This window comes from Mastomys coucha, unplaced genomic scaffold, assembly GCF_008632895.1.
Source record: "Mastomys coucha isolate ucsf_1 unplaced genomic scaffold, UCSF_Mcou_1 pScaffold22, whole genome shotgun sequence".
Taxonomy (NCBI): Eukaryota; Metazoa; Chordata; class Mammalia; order Rodentia; family Muridae; genus Mastomys; species Mastomys coucha.
Window position 1 is genome coordinate 5,037,988 of NW_022196905.1, and position 18,174 is coordinate 5,056,161.

Below are 18,174 nucleotides of genomic sequence, written 5' to 3' on the forward strand. Positions count from 1 at the left end.
ATTAAAAGTTAAAAAATAAACAAGAAGACAGCTGTTTCTCCCAGTGCCAAGCCCTTTCTACATCCTCAACATTAAGAGGGTAACATGGAAACATCTGAAAATGAAATTAAATGATTCCTCTTTTCTGACCATTTGTATCTAAAGAATGACTGACTCTAGGGCTCAAAGACCCAAATAATCTTCATGACCTTGCTTGGAATTGCTACAACAGCATTTCAATATTTGTTTTGATCCTCTTCCTTGCCCCATTGTTATGATTAATTTTATTTGAAAGACACATATATTTCAAATCCTACTGGGGAACAGAACCCTAAGATACCCAACGCCAGATTTGATGACTATCCATCAAGGATATGAAGTCATCCTAATTCCATCAGGTCAGGACATTTAAAGCTCTATGTAAAACCCATGTCTGGCTAAAATGTAGTAATACTATGGACCAGAACTTTTCTGAACTACTTAATTAAAGTAACCTGATAAAAGTGAGAAGAAGAGGGGACCATCAAAGAATTGCAAAGATAGCCAAGATTTAAAGGCTGTACAGCACAGGGAGCGAAATATGGACAAAGTACCCAAATAAAGAACAGCTATAAAGTGGCCAAAGAAACAACAATAACAAACACAAACAAAACAAAACAAAACAAAACAAAACAAAACAAAAAACCTTAACAGTACTTTCAGTTCTAGGCTTCCTGAGGATTAGAGATAAAAGACTTGAAGAGTCAGAACACAGAAAAAGGCATGTCTAGAGAACTTGCTCTAACAGTCTTCCAGTTTTCCCTTTGATAAACCCTTAATAGGATGAAAATAGCAGGAGAAAGCTACTAAAAAAGGAAAAATATCTAGAAACCCATAACAGTAAGAAGAGATTAGTTAGAATTTTGAACTGAGATGAGAAGTCTAATGGATACCCGCAAGATCTCAATGAAGACCCCATGAATTGTGACTCTTAAAAGCAATGCAAACAAAAAAATGGATAAATTTTTGCCAAAGAATAAAAATGAAATGGATTGTAACTGAGATGAAAACTGGTCTTGTGGATAGAAAATATTTAGAGTCTAAAATCCACCAATGGGGGTAGGGGAGGATGTCAGCAAATACACTTGGCTCTTGCTTGAAAGAAAAGATGGAGGGAAGAAATCAGGCCAGTCAACTGATGGAAACAACCACCTCTGAATTCAGTCAAGCCCTATTTAAATCTGTTCCCATTTTATCCGTCTAGAAAATAAATCTTGTGGGGGATGAGGAAGTACTACCCCTAGTCTCTTTCCAACCTGGGGCAAAAGACTATTGGGCACAGTGCTGCAGCTTACGTAAGCAAATACTAAAGATCAGACTCCAAGAAGCACTGACAGAGGAACACTGACTGAGCTATCTCCAAATTAAGCCACTCTGCAGTTTTCTTTTGAAAAATATTAATAATGACAGTGAATAAAAACAATGTTTTAAGGAAAAAGAAAACAAGGAGGAAGATGAGCATGAGGAAAGGAGAAGGGGGAGGAGACAGAAGGGGACAAAGACTGAGTTCAAGGCAATAAGGAAGTCCGATAGAACCAAATATAAACTCCTGTACTTTGCTTTTTAGAAATCATTAAGTCAAGCAGTGAAAACGAAGGCTCTAAAGGAAACAAGAAAATCTAGAGCTGCACAGAAGGAAGAACGGACATTTCCAGGAGTATGTGACCACTGGGTCCATAAAGGTAGGAGTCTAGGAGTAGCAAACAAATCAGTAAAATTATAACTTTACTTATTCATAAATTAGTCTCTAAGTAGGGGTTAGTTTAGCGTTAGACTTACCCTATGGATACTCAAGGAAATTAACAGCATTGCATCCTTTTTTAGCTTTTGTACAGATCTCATGAAACATGGGGATTTGAGAGATTCCAAATGGGTAATTTCAGTTAAAAAGCAGTGTGTGAAAGTGAGGTACACCCTACAGGAGTGTGTGCCGATGTGCTGGATATCAGGCACACAGAGGACTGAGCACATTTGCTAACTCGTAACTACTAATCCTTCACTGTAGATAACAAAAACAATAAACTGCTCTATCCAAGAAAAAGGGAGAGGGAGAGATGGAGGGGGACAGACAAACTAGAAATAGGGTTGCTCAAAATTAAGTAGAAAAGAAAGAAAAAAAGAAAAGTAAAGAGAGAGAAAGAGAGAGAGAGAGAGAGAGAGAAGCCCTGTTAAACCACACTGAATTAAAGAAAAGGAAAGGAAAAATGTGTATCAATGGTAAGGAGTTTTAAGAAGGAAAAGTTAGTGAATACTATAGAGTTATAGTGAATACTAAAGAGGCCCAAGGACGAGGACAGCTGGACTTGTCCAGACGCCTGTCAGTTTCCATGGCTACAGCTCAATGTGATGTAAGAATGAGTGGCTGCCGAGATGACACACAACTAAATACACTTATTTCTAATATTACTTATAAAGAATTTGTGGCAGCTTGGAAAAATAAAAATGTGAAAACAAAAGGTAAAGTAATATTACTAGTGTACAGAAATACAAATTACCCAAAATGACTCTAAAATGAGCCAAAAATCTGACACGAGGCTTCTCCTAGCCATTGCTAAGGGAGTTTAACCAATTGATTAATAATTCATATTACTGATTAATTAAAAGAGCAGATATTCCATTTAATATATGGAAAGAAAAACTATATTTCATTCTTTCTCAAAAATATTGTATCATAAAATGGAATGCATCCAACATAACTTCCGGCATCTCATAGGGTGGCTGCACTTAAGACCTCTTAATACAAATCAGTGGCTCCACAATAATGGTTCTCAGTTCTAAAATCCAATTTGGAAACCATAATTCTAATATATATACTTCAACAGTCTAGCTATTCTGAAACACTATTACTTGCAATCATGCTTTTAGTAACAGTTGGGTGTGAAGTTGTAATTTTTGGCAAGAGACCAACATATAAATGTCAAGGCTTGTAAGTACAAGTCTACATGCCATCGCTATTAGCGAGGAAGACAATGAAGTTCAGAAACAGTTACCAAAAAAATAAGAAGTCTAAATAAAATTTATGTCTGAAATAAAGGCTGACCCATCTATACACAGAAGTACACCAGAAGACTTATGCTCCACTCAAATCCAATGCTGAAAGCAGAAAACAATGAGCTGTTGTTAAGAGGGTAAACTGTTCTAAGTATGGATTTGTAAAGAGCACAGTGAGAAGCTGGACACATGGGCAAAACACCAGAATGCCTTCTAATAGTAATAAGAATACTGCATTGTGATTGCACCTAAAAACAAACTTATATGAAAATAAATTGGGAAGCACTTTGCACACTTTGCATGCGTGTGTGTGTGCGTGTGTTAGCTCCCAGGTTATGGTATCAGTTTATTAAAAAAGGTATTTTTATTTCATAATATATTCATGTATAGAGAACTTAGCAGTGCATGTTTAACCAAAGTTAGTGGTAAGCTCTTTGCCCTTTGCCTTTTCCAGTTTCGAAATGACAGATTTGGGATCTAGGGCACTGCCTCCCCAGTGGGCAGATCTCATTGAATCTGTCATTGTAATTGGTCCTAAACTTGCACCACCTTAGCCAGAACACCTTTTCTCTGAGGTAACCAGTATGAAGGTAATGGTACAAGTCTTCCTCTGGATCAGCCACCCCAGCTTTTCCCTTGATGATGCAGTAGGGGACCCTCATGTTACAACACAGGGCAGGTAGGAAGACCACCAAATCAATGGGATCTAAGGTGTGGGCAGCCACCAACAGCTGAGCCTTCTTGTTCTCTAAGGTGGCGACTGTACTGACCCCTGCTTGAACTGCACTGTCTGTCCACTGCTCGAAAGACAGGTGGTCTCTCAGGTGGAACTTCCCCTCTGCCAGCACCTTTCTTCTCAGCATAGACCAGCAGCCCCTGGTCATGGTCAGGTAGGTGGTCTTTTAGGTGGGACGCAGCAGCCTTCACCTTGGCATAGTCGAGCAGGCTTTGCTTCTCATATTTTGTCTCTGCCCTGAGTTCATGGGCAAGCTTCAGCAGCTAGGTAATTATTAGCGGGTCCAGGACCTGGGGGAACTTGTTAAAGGCAGGCATTACAGTACTTTGAGCAGCTCACAGAGATGGCTCTTTGCTGCTGCAGCTCTATGCAGAGAGGCCATTTGACAAAGGGTGTAAAATCTCTTTGAGGGTGGACAGCTAGTCCGATGCCAAAATTCTCAGGCCTTTTCTCAGAGGATTCTGCACCTTTTTTGGGCTCCTGTTTCTCCTCAGCAGCCCGGGAGGGGCCTAACCTTCTACACTTTGACCTTGTTTCCTTTGAGCACCTTACTTGGCTGGAGGAGAGCAAGAAATAGGCTTTCTACCTATGACGAACTCCTCTTAAAATGCTACTTGATGTTTGGCTTCTATAAACTAGTGGTTGGAAGGCAAACTCAGAAAACAAGGAAGCAATGCATATAAAAATAATGAAGTGTCTTAAATACTTTCAAAAAACCTTGCTGGTGAAAAGTTCCACATTCCAAGTGGCACCTGAGTCAGCCTTGGATTTATCTAGTAATAAAGAACCCTAAGCTGAATAATAAATACACACGAAAGTAGAGCTGGTAGCAGTTACAAACAGACCTAAACTGCCTATGTGCTCAGATGCTGCTTCAAGCTTATAATACACTTAATAACAATGTGATCTGTAATGTGTCCACATTAAGAATTGAGTTTAGCAACCGAATATCAGGGAGGTTACCCGCCACTTTTTTCTCAGTGGTGAATGGATGAAGTTTTAACAAGTTACATTTCCATCTATGGAATCTCATGATTTTCTCTCCCCCTCCCTTCCCTCTCACCTTCCCTCCCTACCTCCCTCTTTCTCCTCTTCTTCCCCTCCTTCCCTCTCTCCCTTTCTCCCCCTCTCCTTCTCCCTCTCTGTATCTCCTTCTCCCTCTCCCTCTCTCTCTGGTGTTTTGAAACAGGGTCTTTCTATACAGCCCTGGGTGTGCTGAAATTCACAGAGATCCACCTGCTTCTGCCTTCCAAGTACTTGGATTAAAGGTGTGTGCCACCAGGGCCAGCCTTCTTTTAAGTTTCTTAATTCTAAGTTTCTTTATTATTTCCTTCAGAGAAACAAGATAATTTTTCCAAACCTTATTTATGAAGACTTACTGCTGAAAAATACAAAAGCATTTAAAATATATGTGGATATTTATATTTAGGAAAGAGAAACTGAATAACAGTCAAATACAGCTTCATACATATACTAAAAATCACTGCAATTTCCATTTTGATTCATATTTATTATTGTGTTTTTGCACATATATATGGTATGTAGATGCATGTACATGTGTACACATGCATGTGGAATCCAGATATTTATGTTATATTTTTTCTTCAATAGCTCTCAACCTTACTTATTGACGGAGAGAGGTCAGCAATTAGGCTAGCTTAGTTGATCAACTTGTTCCATGAGGACTGACCTACCCACTCAGCACTTCCATAGCTTTCATGCTTGCACAGCAAACATTCGACCCACTGAGCATAACCCAGCCCTGAGCTTTACTTTTAAACATCAAACAGGTACAGTCACAATACAATTCTGTGCCTAATGAAAAGTCCTATTAAGAGAAATCTTCTTGTGTGTATAAAATTCCATTCTTTCAAATCACATGTAGCTTTTCAGGTTAATATTCCACAATGTTTCTGTCTGCAACTGAGAGCAAGCAACAACCAGGATCAAATACTCAACATTAAAAGAAAACATCAGATCCTCCCTATCAACTAAAAGCAGCTATAAAACCAAGCTACAACAGCCAGAAATATATTAAGTTGCACTATGTGAAACAAAGGCATTTATAAGATATATTTTTAGATAGACATACTTATCCCAACCAATGGCTCCTATCTCAGTAAGAAGGTCTTTGCAGAAACTGCAAGAAGGTGGTTGTACACACAACTCTTGTTTATTCTTTAAAGCAACTTCCTGTTGAAAGAAAAATATTTTAATTGGCTATGGAATTAACAAGAGAGTTATTAACTAATTAAAAAGCACAAATTCATAATACTCTCATCACCTAAAAGAAATGCTATTTTTTATAGAAAACCCAGGTGATGGTCTGTTCTGTTGTATTGTCCAAACAGGGTGGATAACACCAGGCACACAGACAGAGTCTCCATGGAATAATCTAGGGAAACTAAAAAACAAGTCTCAGAAAGAGTAACACACATTTTAGACAAGTCTTACCTCTGTAAGAGGTTAAATACTGCCTTAACATTTCCTACTTAAGACAGTTGGTTTGGTTTTAAAGCCGATGGAAATAAGATAATCCACCTAGGAGAGTTCTTTTCAAATAGTCACTGTTCTCAATAATAAAAAAATACACATGCCCTAGCTATCACTAAAATGTGCCACAGAGAGCTACAACGCTTCCTGAATACGTTCCAGAGCCAGTGACTTCATGTGAGCATTGTATGTGAGCAAGGGTGTCACTGCCAGTGAGAGCACAGCTTCAGAAACAAACTAAGCATCCACACAGTTTTAGGGACAAGATTCGAGATAGTATTGAAATCATCAACTTTGTCTACAATTTCTGAAGAAAGGCAGGCTACAGGATCTCACCTGTATTCAGAAAATGTACAATAGATTTCTGTAAGCCAAGGGTAAGTGAGAGGGTATTACTTTAGTTTAAATTAATAAATTAAATGACTAACAGAGCCATAACTTTCAATTCAATAGCTAGCTTTAATAGTAAGAGTTTAATAGGATACAGTCTTGTTCTGGTTCCCATGTTCTTATATTTGCATATTAAACAATAACCAGAACAAAATTTCCTAATTTTTCTCCAATATCTATGGGATACGAAATAACTGTTTCTTGACCTTACTCTTTTAAAGTTTCTATATTGTGTTTGTCAATGTAGCTCATAAGTTTGATCATCTTTATTAGGGTTTACAAATTCATAAGTCAAAATTTAAATTTAGAAGCTGATCCTAAATAATTCTGATTCTAAGCATTTTATCAATTATATACTTCAAAGACTTGCTATGAGGATAAAAGAACAGACTCGGAAGAAAGATGTAACAACTAAGTTTCCAGTAAATACCACCTTACACTATAAAAAGTGTCAAAGGAATTACAAAATAAAAATGTCAAAATGCTTTCAGTTGTCAGCAGCAATATTGGTATTTTAATTTTGATACAAACAAAGATAAGAGAAGCTTAACAAGTTAGACACAACTGTTGTGGTTTGGCTCTGCAGTATCCTTAAAAAGCTCATGTGCTTAAGGTTTGGTCCCCAATGAAAAATACTATGAGCTCTGGAATGGGTCAATCCCCTAATAAGTTCAGAGCTCCATGGGGCATTGGAAAGCAAGGCCTGGTTAGAGAAAGCAGGTCACGAGGCGGCAGGACCTTGGAGGGCATGTCTCGTCCGTGTCCTTATATCAGTCTCTCTGCCTTCAATCCACCACAACATAGCCACTTTTCATCTCCCAAACATAATCATCTGCCACACCAAACAGGAACCCAGAAGCTATGGAGCCCTGTGACCGTGAGCGGAAACTTCTGAATGTAAATGCAAATCAAGGCTCTTCTCACATAAGTCTTCTCAGGTGTCTTATCACGAGACAAAAAATTAGTCAGCACAATAACCAAAATAAATAATTGGCAAATAAGTAAGTAATGCAACTAGAAATCAACATTTTACAGAAAGAGACAGAAGCATAAACGCAAAGAGAAAACAATAATGAGAATGGAAACATTGTTATGAACTCATCATTATTTTCCCTAGCTCTGTCTGCTGAAAAGAATGAGAAGCAGAAACAGCAATGAGTTTGTAGACCAGGTTTGTAGACCAGGATAGCTGACACCACTTCCCATGATAAGAATGATTATTATTACTACAAATAATTCCTACAGATTTATTAGAGCAGCTGATTACAGTTCTAGAATAGAGTGAATAAGTATGTCTAGAGCAACTGACATAACAAAGCAGGAAGATTAGGTTATATTAAAAGACCACAGGAGGCAATATAAAGCATTTTGAACTGACCAAAAATAGAACACTTTCAGCATCAGAAAGAAAATGACTGTAATGGATTAAAGCTAATCAAACTTATAAAACTCATGAGTTAATAATAATGATTCTTATCTTGTTGCTCTAGTGCAAGCTATGCCTCACAGTAACTAAATAATGGTGAGGGTTCTTATTCAGATATTTTTGGTTAATAAATCTAAATGATAGTTTTCTTTTCCTCGTCATTTGTGGTATTATTCTTTGACAACACATTACACAAGCTGTGAGGTTTATCCCCTGTACCACAAAATGTAAAACACAACTTTGTGAGAAGCAAATCCTTTAAAAATGCTGGTGAAATAGTAGACACAGAAGGATCAGCAGTAGATGATAAAACACCTAGGAGGTAAGCTGACAAGAAATTGATGCAGATGCATCGAAACCTACTGACCAACCTTCACTAACTGAAGAATAAGAAGACATTTGTACAACCCCTACATGGACACAGTAAGAAGTACAAGCATCAGGTACTCATATCAAAAGAACTATGCTGAGTTCTGACTGGCAGATTACAAAGAAAAGTACAAACAAAAAGCAAAACAAAACAACAAACCCTCATTATCCTTTACCTAAATTGCTTGGGAAATGCTTAGGATTTTTGTTTGTTTGTTTGTTTGTTTGTTTTCAGATTTTAGATTAGTTACATGTGCATAGTAAGATATCTTTCAGGCGGGACCAAAACTGAAGCATAATATTCATATTTTATTTCTTATACACATAGCTTAAAAGAAATTTTAAACTATGATTAGCAATCTAACTCTGTAACATCTGCCATTTGTGTTTTCATGCCAATGTTCAAAATGGTTGGGATGGGAAACATTTTTGTTTGGAGGTGATAGATGCTCTACCCTTAGGGGAGGGTGTTGAAAGAATTTATGAATGGCTAACATACTCACTTTGTAATGAAAGAAATCTCACAGGGCACATGACTTGTTATGTCCAACAAGAAACGGACATGAAAAAAGAGGATCAAGAGGGAAAAGAGAGGCAGCATCAATTCAAGCTCACACGAGCATCCAAGTCATCCAAGTTCAAGAGTGGGACACCTCAGTCCAATAAGAGCAAAGCATGTGTAAGAATATCTTTAAGTCCATGGAGTCTATAATTACGTATTCAAAGTGACCATCATTGCCTTTTTTCCCCATATGTGTTCACAGTGTGTGTTGGGATCACATGTGCAACAGCACATATGTGAGCTTTAAAGGGCAACTTCATGGGGTTGCTCCTCTCTTTACCACTGTGGGAGTCCTGGAGCTGAACTCAGCTGCCAGGTTGCAGGCCAAGTGCCAGTTACTTAAAAGCCATCTTGCCAGTCCCACTACTCAATAGTTGAAACAGGCAAGAGGCACTTAGCTAAAGATATATAAACTGATATATTTATAAAGGAATTGATACCATTCCAGGTTTCCCTGTAGTTAAACTACTACAATATCTTCCCAAAATCTTAGGGGAGGAAGATGATGACAAAGGCTGAGGTTAGGTCATAGAATCAGGATACTCAATGCAACTACCTCATGCTCTTTATGTTGCAAAAGCCCTTCAGAACTCTGTATCTGTACAGAGTCACTTATATTATCTGCTATTTAATTAAGTATGCCTACTTCATGCAAGCAAGAAATCTGACTTCAATCTCCATCACCCATATTAAAAGGCCAGACATGAAAGCATATCCCATAACCTAGGTGTGGGGAGATGAAGAGGAAATTAATCAAATGACAAAATCATCTTCTTTTAAAAGGGGGAGGAGGTGGTGAGCTGATTCTGTAACATTTCTGTCTTTTTACACATCCATTTGGTAAACATTAAGAACATAGAAATAAGTGTTCTTGAAGATGGAATGAAATAAGTACCTATGCTATGCAGGAAGATCTGGGGGGCTCAATAGTTGGCCCGGCAACAATCACTTTATCAGTGAGACACACCATATCAAAGACAAGGTGTAACACAACTGAGAAAATTGACAGTTGAGTATGTCCACATAAGACACATGCATACACACAAACATATAATACACAGATAAATGCCATGTAAAAAGGTTCAAAAACTATAAAGACTTATTAGATATAATAAGTGTTAGAAAAACTTCTTACCAAAATCATCTTCAACTCCATCATGAAGCTCATTAGATCAGGGGAGTGCTTCATTCTCTAAATTAAAACATTTTCAGATAATAACTCATGAAATGGATGTTCCATTCATTGAAACTAAAATAAATGTGGACAGCTAGATCTGAAAGTCATTAATTAGTGAAACATTTGTCATAATGTCTATTCCCACCGACTTCATTTTGAAAAAAGTGACTAAAACTTTTGTCTTTGATTTCTATTGTGACAAATACCATGACCACAAGCAAGGTGAGGGGGAGAGGGTTTGTTTCCATTTACAGCTAGAGTCCATCTTACAGGCTAGGAACTCCAGGCAAGAACTGAAAGCAGAGATCATAGAGAAACACTACTTACAGCCTTGCTCCCCATGGCCTTCTCAGCTTGCTTTCTTATACCATCCAGGACTACTACATGCCCAGAGGTGGTATCATCTACAGTGGGCAAGAGCAATTATTAATCAAGAAAATGCCCCCCACACTTGCCTACAGGCCATCTGATGTAAGCAACTTCTCAATGGAGATTGCTCTCCCCTATATCTCAAGTTTGTATCAATCAAGTTGAATACAACTAACCAGGACTACCCTATCTGTGTGAAATGTAGTGAATCTTGGAAGACAGCACTTAAAAGTGTGCACATACCTCCATTCCTTCTCTGGAAGACCTAAGAAATGTAGGAAAGCATTATTTTAAAAAGAGAAGAAAAGAGACAGAAGAAAGGGATGTGAATGAAAAGAGAAACATAACATAAAATTGTAACTTAGATTTACTAGATTTTTTTTTTTTATTAATAATATGTACTTTGCTTCTAGACCTTTAAGATCATGGATGCCAGCACGTCACAACTGACTCATCCTAATTCAAAAAGAGAAACAAATAGTAAAAATAATAGCTATTATAATGAAATGACAAAAAGGGATATACCCTATGAAACAGAATGAAAATTTCAGAGAGCTGGTGTTCCAACATTTCAAAATATTTTATTCTTAAAATAACTATAGAGTAAATAGTTACATCGTAGAATGCTTGCAAAGAAACTGCTTGCATTTCCTTCTCTTTTACATTCTGATGCATTTTACTGGCCACACACTGCTCTGAACACAGCTAAATGTAAAGTTGTTCCATGTTTTCAGAGAGAAAATTAAAAGTCTAAGCTACCTGTGCAGCATATAAAGGTAAACCATTCCCATGACCTGGTTCTGGTGGACCATATGCCTATGGATAGTAAATCTTATAGCACAGCTGCTTCTATACCAAACAACTTATAGCAAAGCCCTGCGACCAATAGTCCAGCAGCTACATCCAGCTCAGTACCGTGTTTGATAATCCATGTTGACTCAAATGCAGCCATGCCTGTGTGGCCTTTGCTTATGGCTCTTAAGGTAGGTGCTGCTGTCAGATCGAACATGTGGCCAGGCTTAGCTGTTCACGAAACCTGACAATTTAACTTTTATAAAAAGTTTGTTGACTGCTTAGGTTGCATTTACTGATGACAGTGTAAGAGAAAAATAGTAACTCTCAACTGAATCTGGGAATGGAACAAGAAAGGAAGGAAGGAAGGAAGGAAGGAAGGAAGGAAGGAAGAAAGGAAGGAAGGATGGAGGGAGGGAGGGAGAGAGAGAAAGGAAGGAAGAGAGATGGAGAGGGAGGGAGAGAGAGAGGGAGTGAGGGAATGAAGGAGGGAGGGAGTGAAAGAGGGAGGGAGGGAGGGAGGGAGAGAGGGAAGGAGGGAGGGATGGTGGAAGAGGGCTTTCCCTGACCAGCTGGAAGGAAGGAGAAAATGCAATGGCAACTTCAGGCCTCTTCCTTCAGAATAAGCACAGAGAAGGGGAGCTATTTGTCCCACTGTTTCCTTGGCACCTATGAACAAATTTCTCAGGCTATACAATGGACTCACTCTTAAACTTTTAAGTATGACACACACTAGTCACCAGGATAAGGGAGCAGGGTAGAGAGAACAGACACAGGCTGAGCATTCCACGAAAGCGATGCTGAGCGTACACAGCTAGCACAAGAGCTCACATTCGTCAGTTCAGCAGTTCATCCGTGCACTTGTCTGTGTCCCAATAATGCGGAATAGAGAGGAAACACCCTTGTCAGGCACCACACATAACATAGCTTTAACACACAATCAACACAGAACGCCAGGAAAAAAACACAAAAGAAAAGATCATCCAAAAAAGTGCAGTTCTACCAACATGTACGTTTCTGCAATAGACTGTCTGCTATTTTCATTTATTTCAGTAATAACTTCTTATAGAATGTCTCTATAATCTTTAAGAACTTTTCCAATATGGTACAGCAAGTACTAAGGATAACTAAGTTAATGCTGCCTAGCTCTCTCCTTAGCCACCATCAGCTCCTCAGCTGCTCTCGCTATGAAAGGTCACATAAACCTAAAGAACTTCCTTTTGTCCTTTCCTGATCATAATCTAGAACTACAAACACCATCACTGCCAAACAACCTAAGTCTTATATTCCTATCACCATTCTTCAAGTTCAGAAGAGAAGTCACTCAGAAAATATCACATAGGGACATGACACATATGGACCTGGTGACGTTTGAAAACCAAAAGTCTCAAGGCTGCAAATCAATTTCCAACCCCAAGGTTGCCTTAAAATCTGCTGAGGATTCCAGAAAATGCTTTATGTACTATGTAACCGTTAAAGCTCTTGAAACTTACAAAACTCAACTATTAACAAACCCTTCTTTGCATACTGGGGAAAATGTAGAAATTTCTATCCTCATTTGAAGTGTGAGATTTTAAACAGACTTACCTGTTGGACTACTTGATGGTATTCATTAAGTATACTTTTCAGCTGCCAACTACACAGTAATCTAAAAATTTAACAGGAAAATAGTTTGTGCATTGTTTGCTATTACAAGAAGAAAATGTCGTTGAATGCTTACATGTACATACAATCAAAAGAATCATATAAGCATAATTCAAATAAGTAAATAAAAACATTAACTACTCATACTGCTGAAAGTCTCATCTTCAAAATGCTAGTATCAATTTTACTTCAAACATAAATAACTGCTATTAGTAAGCTACAGATTAATAATGCATCTTTGCTAAAGTATAATGTAGCTAAATAAAAACTTCCATTGAAATAGACACTTCATCACAATAGGCAGATATTATACAAAGTCTGGATCATAATATATCAAATTTATACTTGAAAAGCCTATGGTACATATATATATATATACCATATATCCTCCAAATTCTAGATTAATATAATTGAACAGATATTTTTAATTATATAGATAATGATAAGTCCACTGCCACCAGCTCACCTCAACTCACACAATACAGGTAGGTCAGTAACTATTTAAAAGAAATTATTTTAATTATCTGGACTTAGAAAGTCTTAATTTGCAGAGCTGGCTTGGTAGTTAAGAGTCCCTTTTCCAGAACATCCAGATTAGATTCCCAGGACCCACATGGCAGCTCATAACTGTTCATAACTTCAGTTTCAGGGAATCAATGTCTTCATCTAGTGTCTGTGGGCAACAGACATAAATGTAGCTCACAGACATACACAAACAGAATATTCATATACATAAAACAAAACAAAACAAAAACAAACAAAAAAACTCAGTAGGCCAGCATGGATCCCAATACTTGGGAATCAGAGGCAGGGATCTCTGAGTTGGAGGTCAACCTGGTCTACACAGTGTTCCAGGACAGCCAGGGCTACATGAGAGACACTCTCTCAAAAATCCGTGAAGGAAGGAAGGAAGGAAGGAAGGAAGGAAGGAAGGAAGGAAGGAAGGAAGGAAGGAAGGAAGGAAGATTGGAGTGAGTAAGGAAGTAAGTCTAGGTTTCCCAAACCACTTCCTTTCTAGCCCAGCACTCCATCTACTCTTGTGCTAAGTTCCATTCCCACCACATCTTCTCTGGTAGTAGCAAAGCAGTTTTTTCATTTGTTCCTCCAGGGGAAGATTCTTAGCCAATATGCTTCCATTCCTTGCTACCAACTCGGTCTTTTACTAATTGTACCTTTATTGTGGCATTCCCTAGTTTATTCTTGCTATATCTCCTCAAAGAATTGAGCTGTTTAATACCTATTATCTTGCTTCAGTATCCACCTAACTATCTTTTCTACGTACCAATTTCCAGTTTTCAATTTCCTTTTTAGTCACTCATTCCCTACAAACCCAATGACCTCTACCTGTGAACCATCATATAATCCTGTGCTTCTCCTCATAAACGGTTCTGCTGTCCTTCCCCTAACTCTAGGACACTGAAGAGAGAACTGAGGTTTGTGGCGACCCTGACATTGCCAGCCCTAGCTTCTGATGAGCTGTTCCCACCCACATCAGTTTTACTCTGAACACCCAGTCCAAGGCAACTGAATGGGTCTTCACAAATTACTAAATTATACGTGGGCAATAAATATCAGTGAGTAGCTGGGAGGTGGGGTAAGGGGTGAGTCTTCTAACCATTTCTGTCGCCCCTTAAAACAGAACTTGTTAGGTAAGTGTACACAACTGTTGTTACTGCTTTCAATAAAAACAAACAGCAAAAGGGGGTGCTGTGAAAAGTCACAGTGCAGTGATTCACAAAGACAAAGTGCTTTGGAAGAACCAGAGTGTGCTGGGAATCTTGGCACTGTGCTGAAAAGGACTTCAGGCGAAACAGCAGCCAGCAGAGTCATGACTTCTCTGGCCACCCGTGCCCTAACATAGGTGTCCAAGCAAACAGTACCTCACCTTGCCTTCCTGAGCTGCAGGTCTTTAGGCAGCACTATTCTGAGGTGGAAGTCGCTCCCCTGTGAAAAAGAAAAGTGCAAATTTCCTTCTTTCACTTAATGCTGAAAAGTTAAAGTCAAACAAACATATTTTCCTACATTTATAAAGGACATCAAATTTAGCTAAACTTTTCATACTTGGAAAATACAAAGTATCTATAGATAGATAGATAGATAGATAGATAGATAGATAGATACAGATAGAGTGCATTTGATGAAAAGTAATATTTCAAAATTCTATTTTGAAAACTTTACAATCACTGGAAAATCATACAACATTAAGAGAGGAACATGGTTTCAAAGCAAAAGACATAAAAATACTATGAAAGTGTTAGCAAACATATAGAAATTTATTTCTTAAAGTATAATTTCACCAAAAAAGATATTCAGCTTTCAAATTTTCAACTTTCTAAATTTTAATAAAATGAAAATACATTGTTATATAATCTAGGTTTTTAAATAAAACAGAAATAATTTTAAGGCCTGGAGAGATGTCTCAGTATGTAAGCATGTTTGCTCTACAATCATGAAGAATAATCCTAGTACACATATACAAAGTCTTCCACCCCAGAGTTCTGTACAGGAAAGGCAGGAGGGTAGCCTCCAGCCTAGCTCCAAGATCAAGAGAGTGTGTCTCAAAACAGGAAAGAATGATAAAGTAGGACAGCCAATGTCCTCTGCAACTGACATGCTCATGAACACGCACACCTACACATATACATGTGCACACCTACACATACACATGTGCGTACCACACATATATACATTGAAGCAGATATGTCCACCTGTGTGTGCGCATATAGATGCACACATGCACAAGCCTATACACCCACACACATATACATACACACATTTTCCCATGCACTCTATAACAATTTCATATAGTGAACCTTCAATAAATAAAATAGGCAATATACTAATTTTTTAAATCTAAATATTTGGTAGTTAGGCAAATTTTACTCAGGAGGCTAAGGAAAGGAAAGAGTGTTCTCTGGAAACACACTTAGCTTCACTTTCTTTCAAAAGTGAATAGGTAAACATTCTAAACTCTGTAGCTTAAATTCGGTGATACATGTGAATCTGAGTAAAAATAAGCAAGAAAAGACAAACAGAAATGTAATCTTTTACTCCAACAATATAAAATGAAAAGAGTAATAAAATTCTTGAAAAACAATTACTGTGTGGAATTTTAGCAGATTCCCTCAAAGCAGATTCCAAACGAGAGGAACACAATTAAATGCACCCCATAACCTTTACTTTCATGGTAATATCACAGTTCTGACTTTCATTACATTTAAATGTCCTTTTAAAAAATGAAACAAAATGTACTACTGACCTTTTCAAAAGGTCAAGTAACAATAATTCACTCTTTCATTAAAGCACTAAGAGGTATTATGTAGTAACTTTAGCCTAACTTCATAGACACCCCACACAAAGGTGTAAGAATGGTAGAAAATTCACCATGAACACGAAAACAGCAGAACAATTCTACTTTACCTGAAAGAATAAATGCAAAGTTCTAGGACATCCAGTTACTGTAGAAAGCCAAGTGTCATAAATGGGCCAATACTTAATTATTCCAAGAAAATATACAAACTTAGCATTTCTGTAATTAAAGCACCTGAACGGTACCACTCTTTCTCAGAAAGCAGATTTTTCCAGCTTCCAGATAACAAAAGTACTAAGAGTGCATAAACCTAAATAAATGTCCTGACATAACCTTCCCAAAAACCTAGAGTGAATAATAATATAAGCAAATAAAATGACAAAAAATACTATGTTTGCAACCAGAAGTCGGAGAACACAATAAATCTGTAATTAATTGTAACAGGGATGAAAATGACTTTTGAGTAGAGCTCATTCTGGGTTCCAAGAGCAATGAGAGTTAAAAGTGTTATTTTAAAAATTCACAGAAGAATACTTACAAAAAGACTAACAAAGACTTGTAGGAGAACCGAGCAGTGACAATAAGGAAGAGATTTACTATGAACCACAAGTCAAGGAGAGGCGGCTGGTGGCCATGGCTGTCACTCCGAGCACTCAGAAAGATCATACAGGGCAATGCTGAGTTGGAGGCTTTCCTGGACCTCATAGTGAGATACTATTTTTAAAAAGGCAAAAAGAAAGAGTCAAGGAGATGTCTGAAAACATGTCAGAGCAGGAAAAGATAGGGCAGAAACACCCTTTGGAAACTACACATTAGAAAGAAAACAATAACTATAGGAAACTGAAGCTTTTTTGACAGAAATAAGAACCTACTATGTATAATCACTCCCTCAAACCCTCCCCTAAGTAAATCATTAAATAAACTGCATTTTCCTTTACCAACAGAAGAGGGTATTCTTGAATCAGAAATTTCAAATTATTGCAAACAGCAAAACACAACCCCCAAAGATCTGTGGCCCCAGTCCAAATGAGCTGTGACACAAACACAGAGCATGAGAAGCAAAGGGTAATGATGGAGCCCAGGAGAGCAGAGCACAGAAACATGCACCAACTATATACAGACCATAATATCAAGAAATGAACACTTCAAGACTGAAATATCTCCTAAACCTGATAAACAACTTCAGCAAAGTAGCTGGATATAAAATTAACTCAAGCAAATCAGAGGCTTTCCTATACACAAAGGATAAACAGGCAGAGAAAGAAATTAGGGAAACAACACCCTTCACAATAGTTACAAATAATATTAAATACCTCGGTATAACTCTTACTAAGCAAGTAAAAGATATCTTTGACAAGAACTTCAAGTCTCTGAAGAAAGAACTTGAAGAAGATCTCAGAAGATGGAAAGATCTCCCATGCTCATGGATTGGCAGAATTAATATAGTAAAAATGGCCATTTTACCGAAGGCAATCTACAGATTCAATGCAATCCCCATCAAAATTCCAACTCAATTCTTCACAGACTTAGAAAGAGCAATTGGCAGATTCATCTGGAACAACAAAAGACCCAGGATAGCCAAAACTATTCTCAACAATAAAGGAACCTCTGGTGGAATCACAATCCCAGACCTTAAGCTGTACTACAGAGCAATTGTGATAAAAACTGCAATGGTATTGGCATAGTGACAGGCAGGTAGATCAATGGAACCGAACTGAAGACCCAGAATTGAACCCACGCACATATGGTCACTTAATCTATGGACAAAGGAGCTAAAACCATCCAGTGGAAAAAAGACAGCATTTTCAACAGATGGTGCTGGGTCAACAGGCGGTTAACATGTAGAAGAATGCAAATCGATCCATTCCTTTCTCCTTGTACAAAGCTCAAGTCCAAG

At 37.8% G+C, this 18,174-nt stretch overlaps 1 protein-coding gene across 4 annotated transcripts in view; it reads right to left on the reverse strand.

Annotated features, from left to right (window-relative positions):
• Positions 1-18,174, reverse strand: part of Fancl (FA complementation group L) — a 68,479-nt gene that overhangs the window by 43,764 nt on the left and 6,541 nt on the right. For 2 of the 4 annotated variants that reach the window (XM_031342090.1, XM_031342091.1), the window contains exons 3-7: positions 14,853-14,911; positions 12,911-12,971; positions 10,775-10,796; positions 10,121-10,177; positions 5,838-5,938 (exon numbers count right to left, since the gene is read on the reverse strand). In XM_031342090.1, the coding sequence (XP_031197950.1) occupies positions 5,838-5,938; positions 10,121-10,177; positions 10,775-10,780 (164 nt within the window). In that variant the 5' untranslated portion in view covers positions 10,781-10,796; positions 12,911-12,971; positions 14,853-14,911. The remainder of the gene's footprint in view (positions 1-5,837; positions 5,939-10,120; positions 10,178-10,774; positions 10,797-12,910; positions 12,972-14,852; positions 14,912-18,174) is intronic. The other 2 variants (XM_031342089.1, XM_031342092.1) reach the window with 2 other exon arrangements.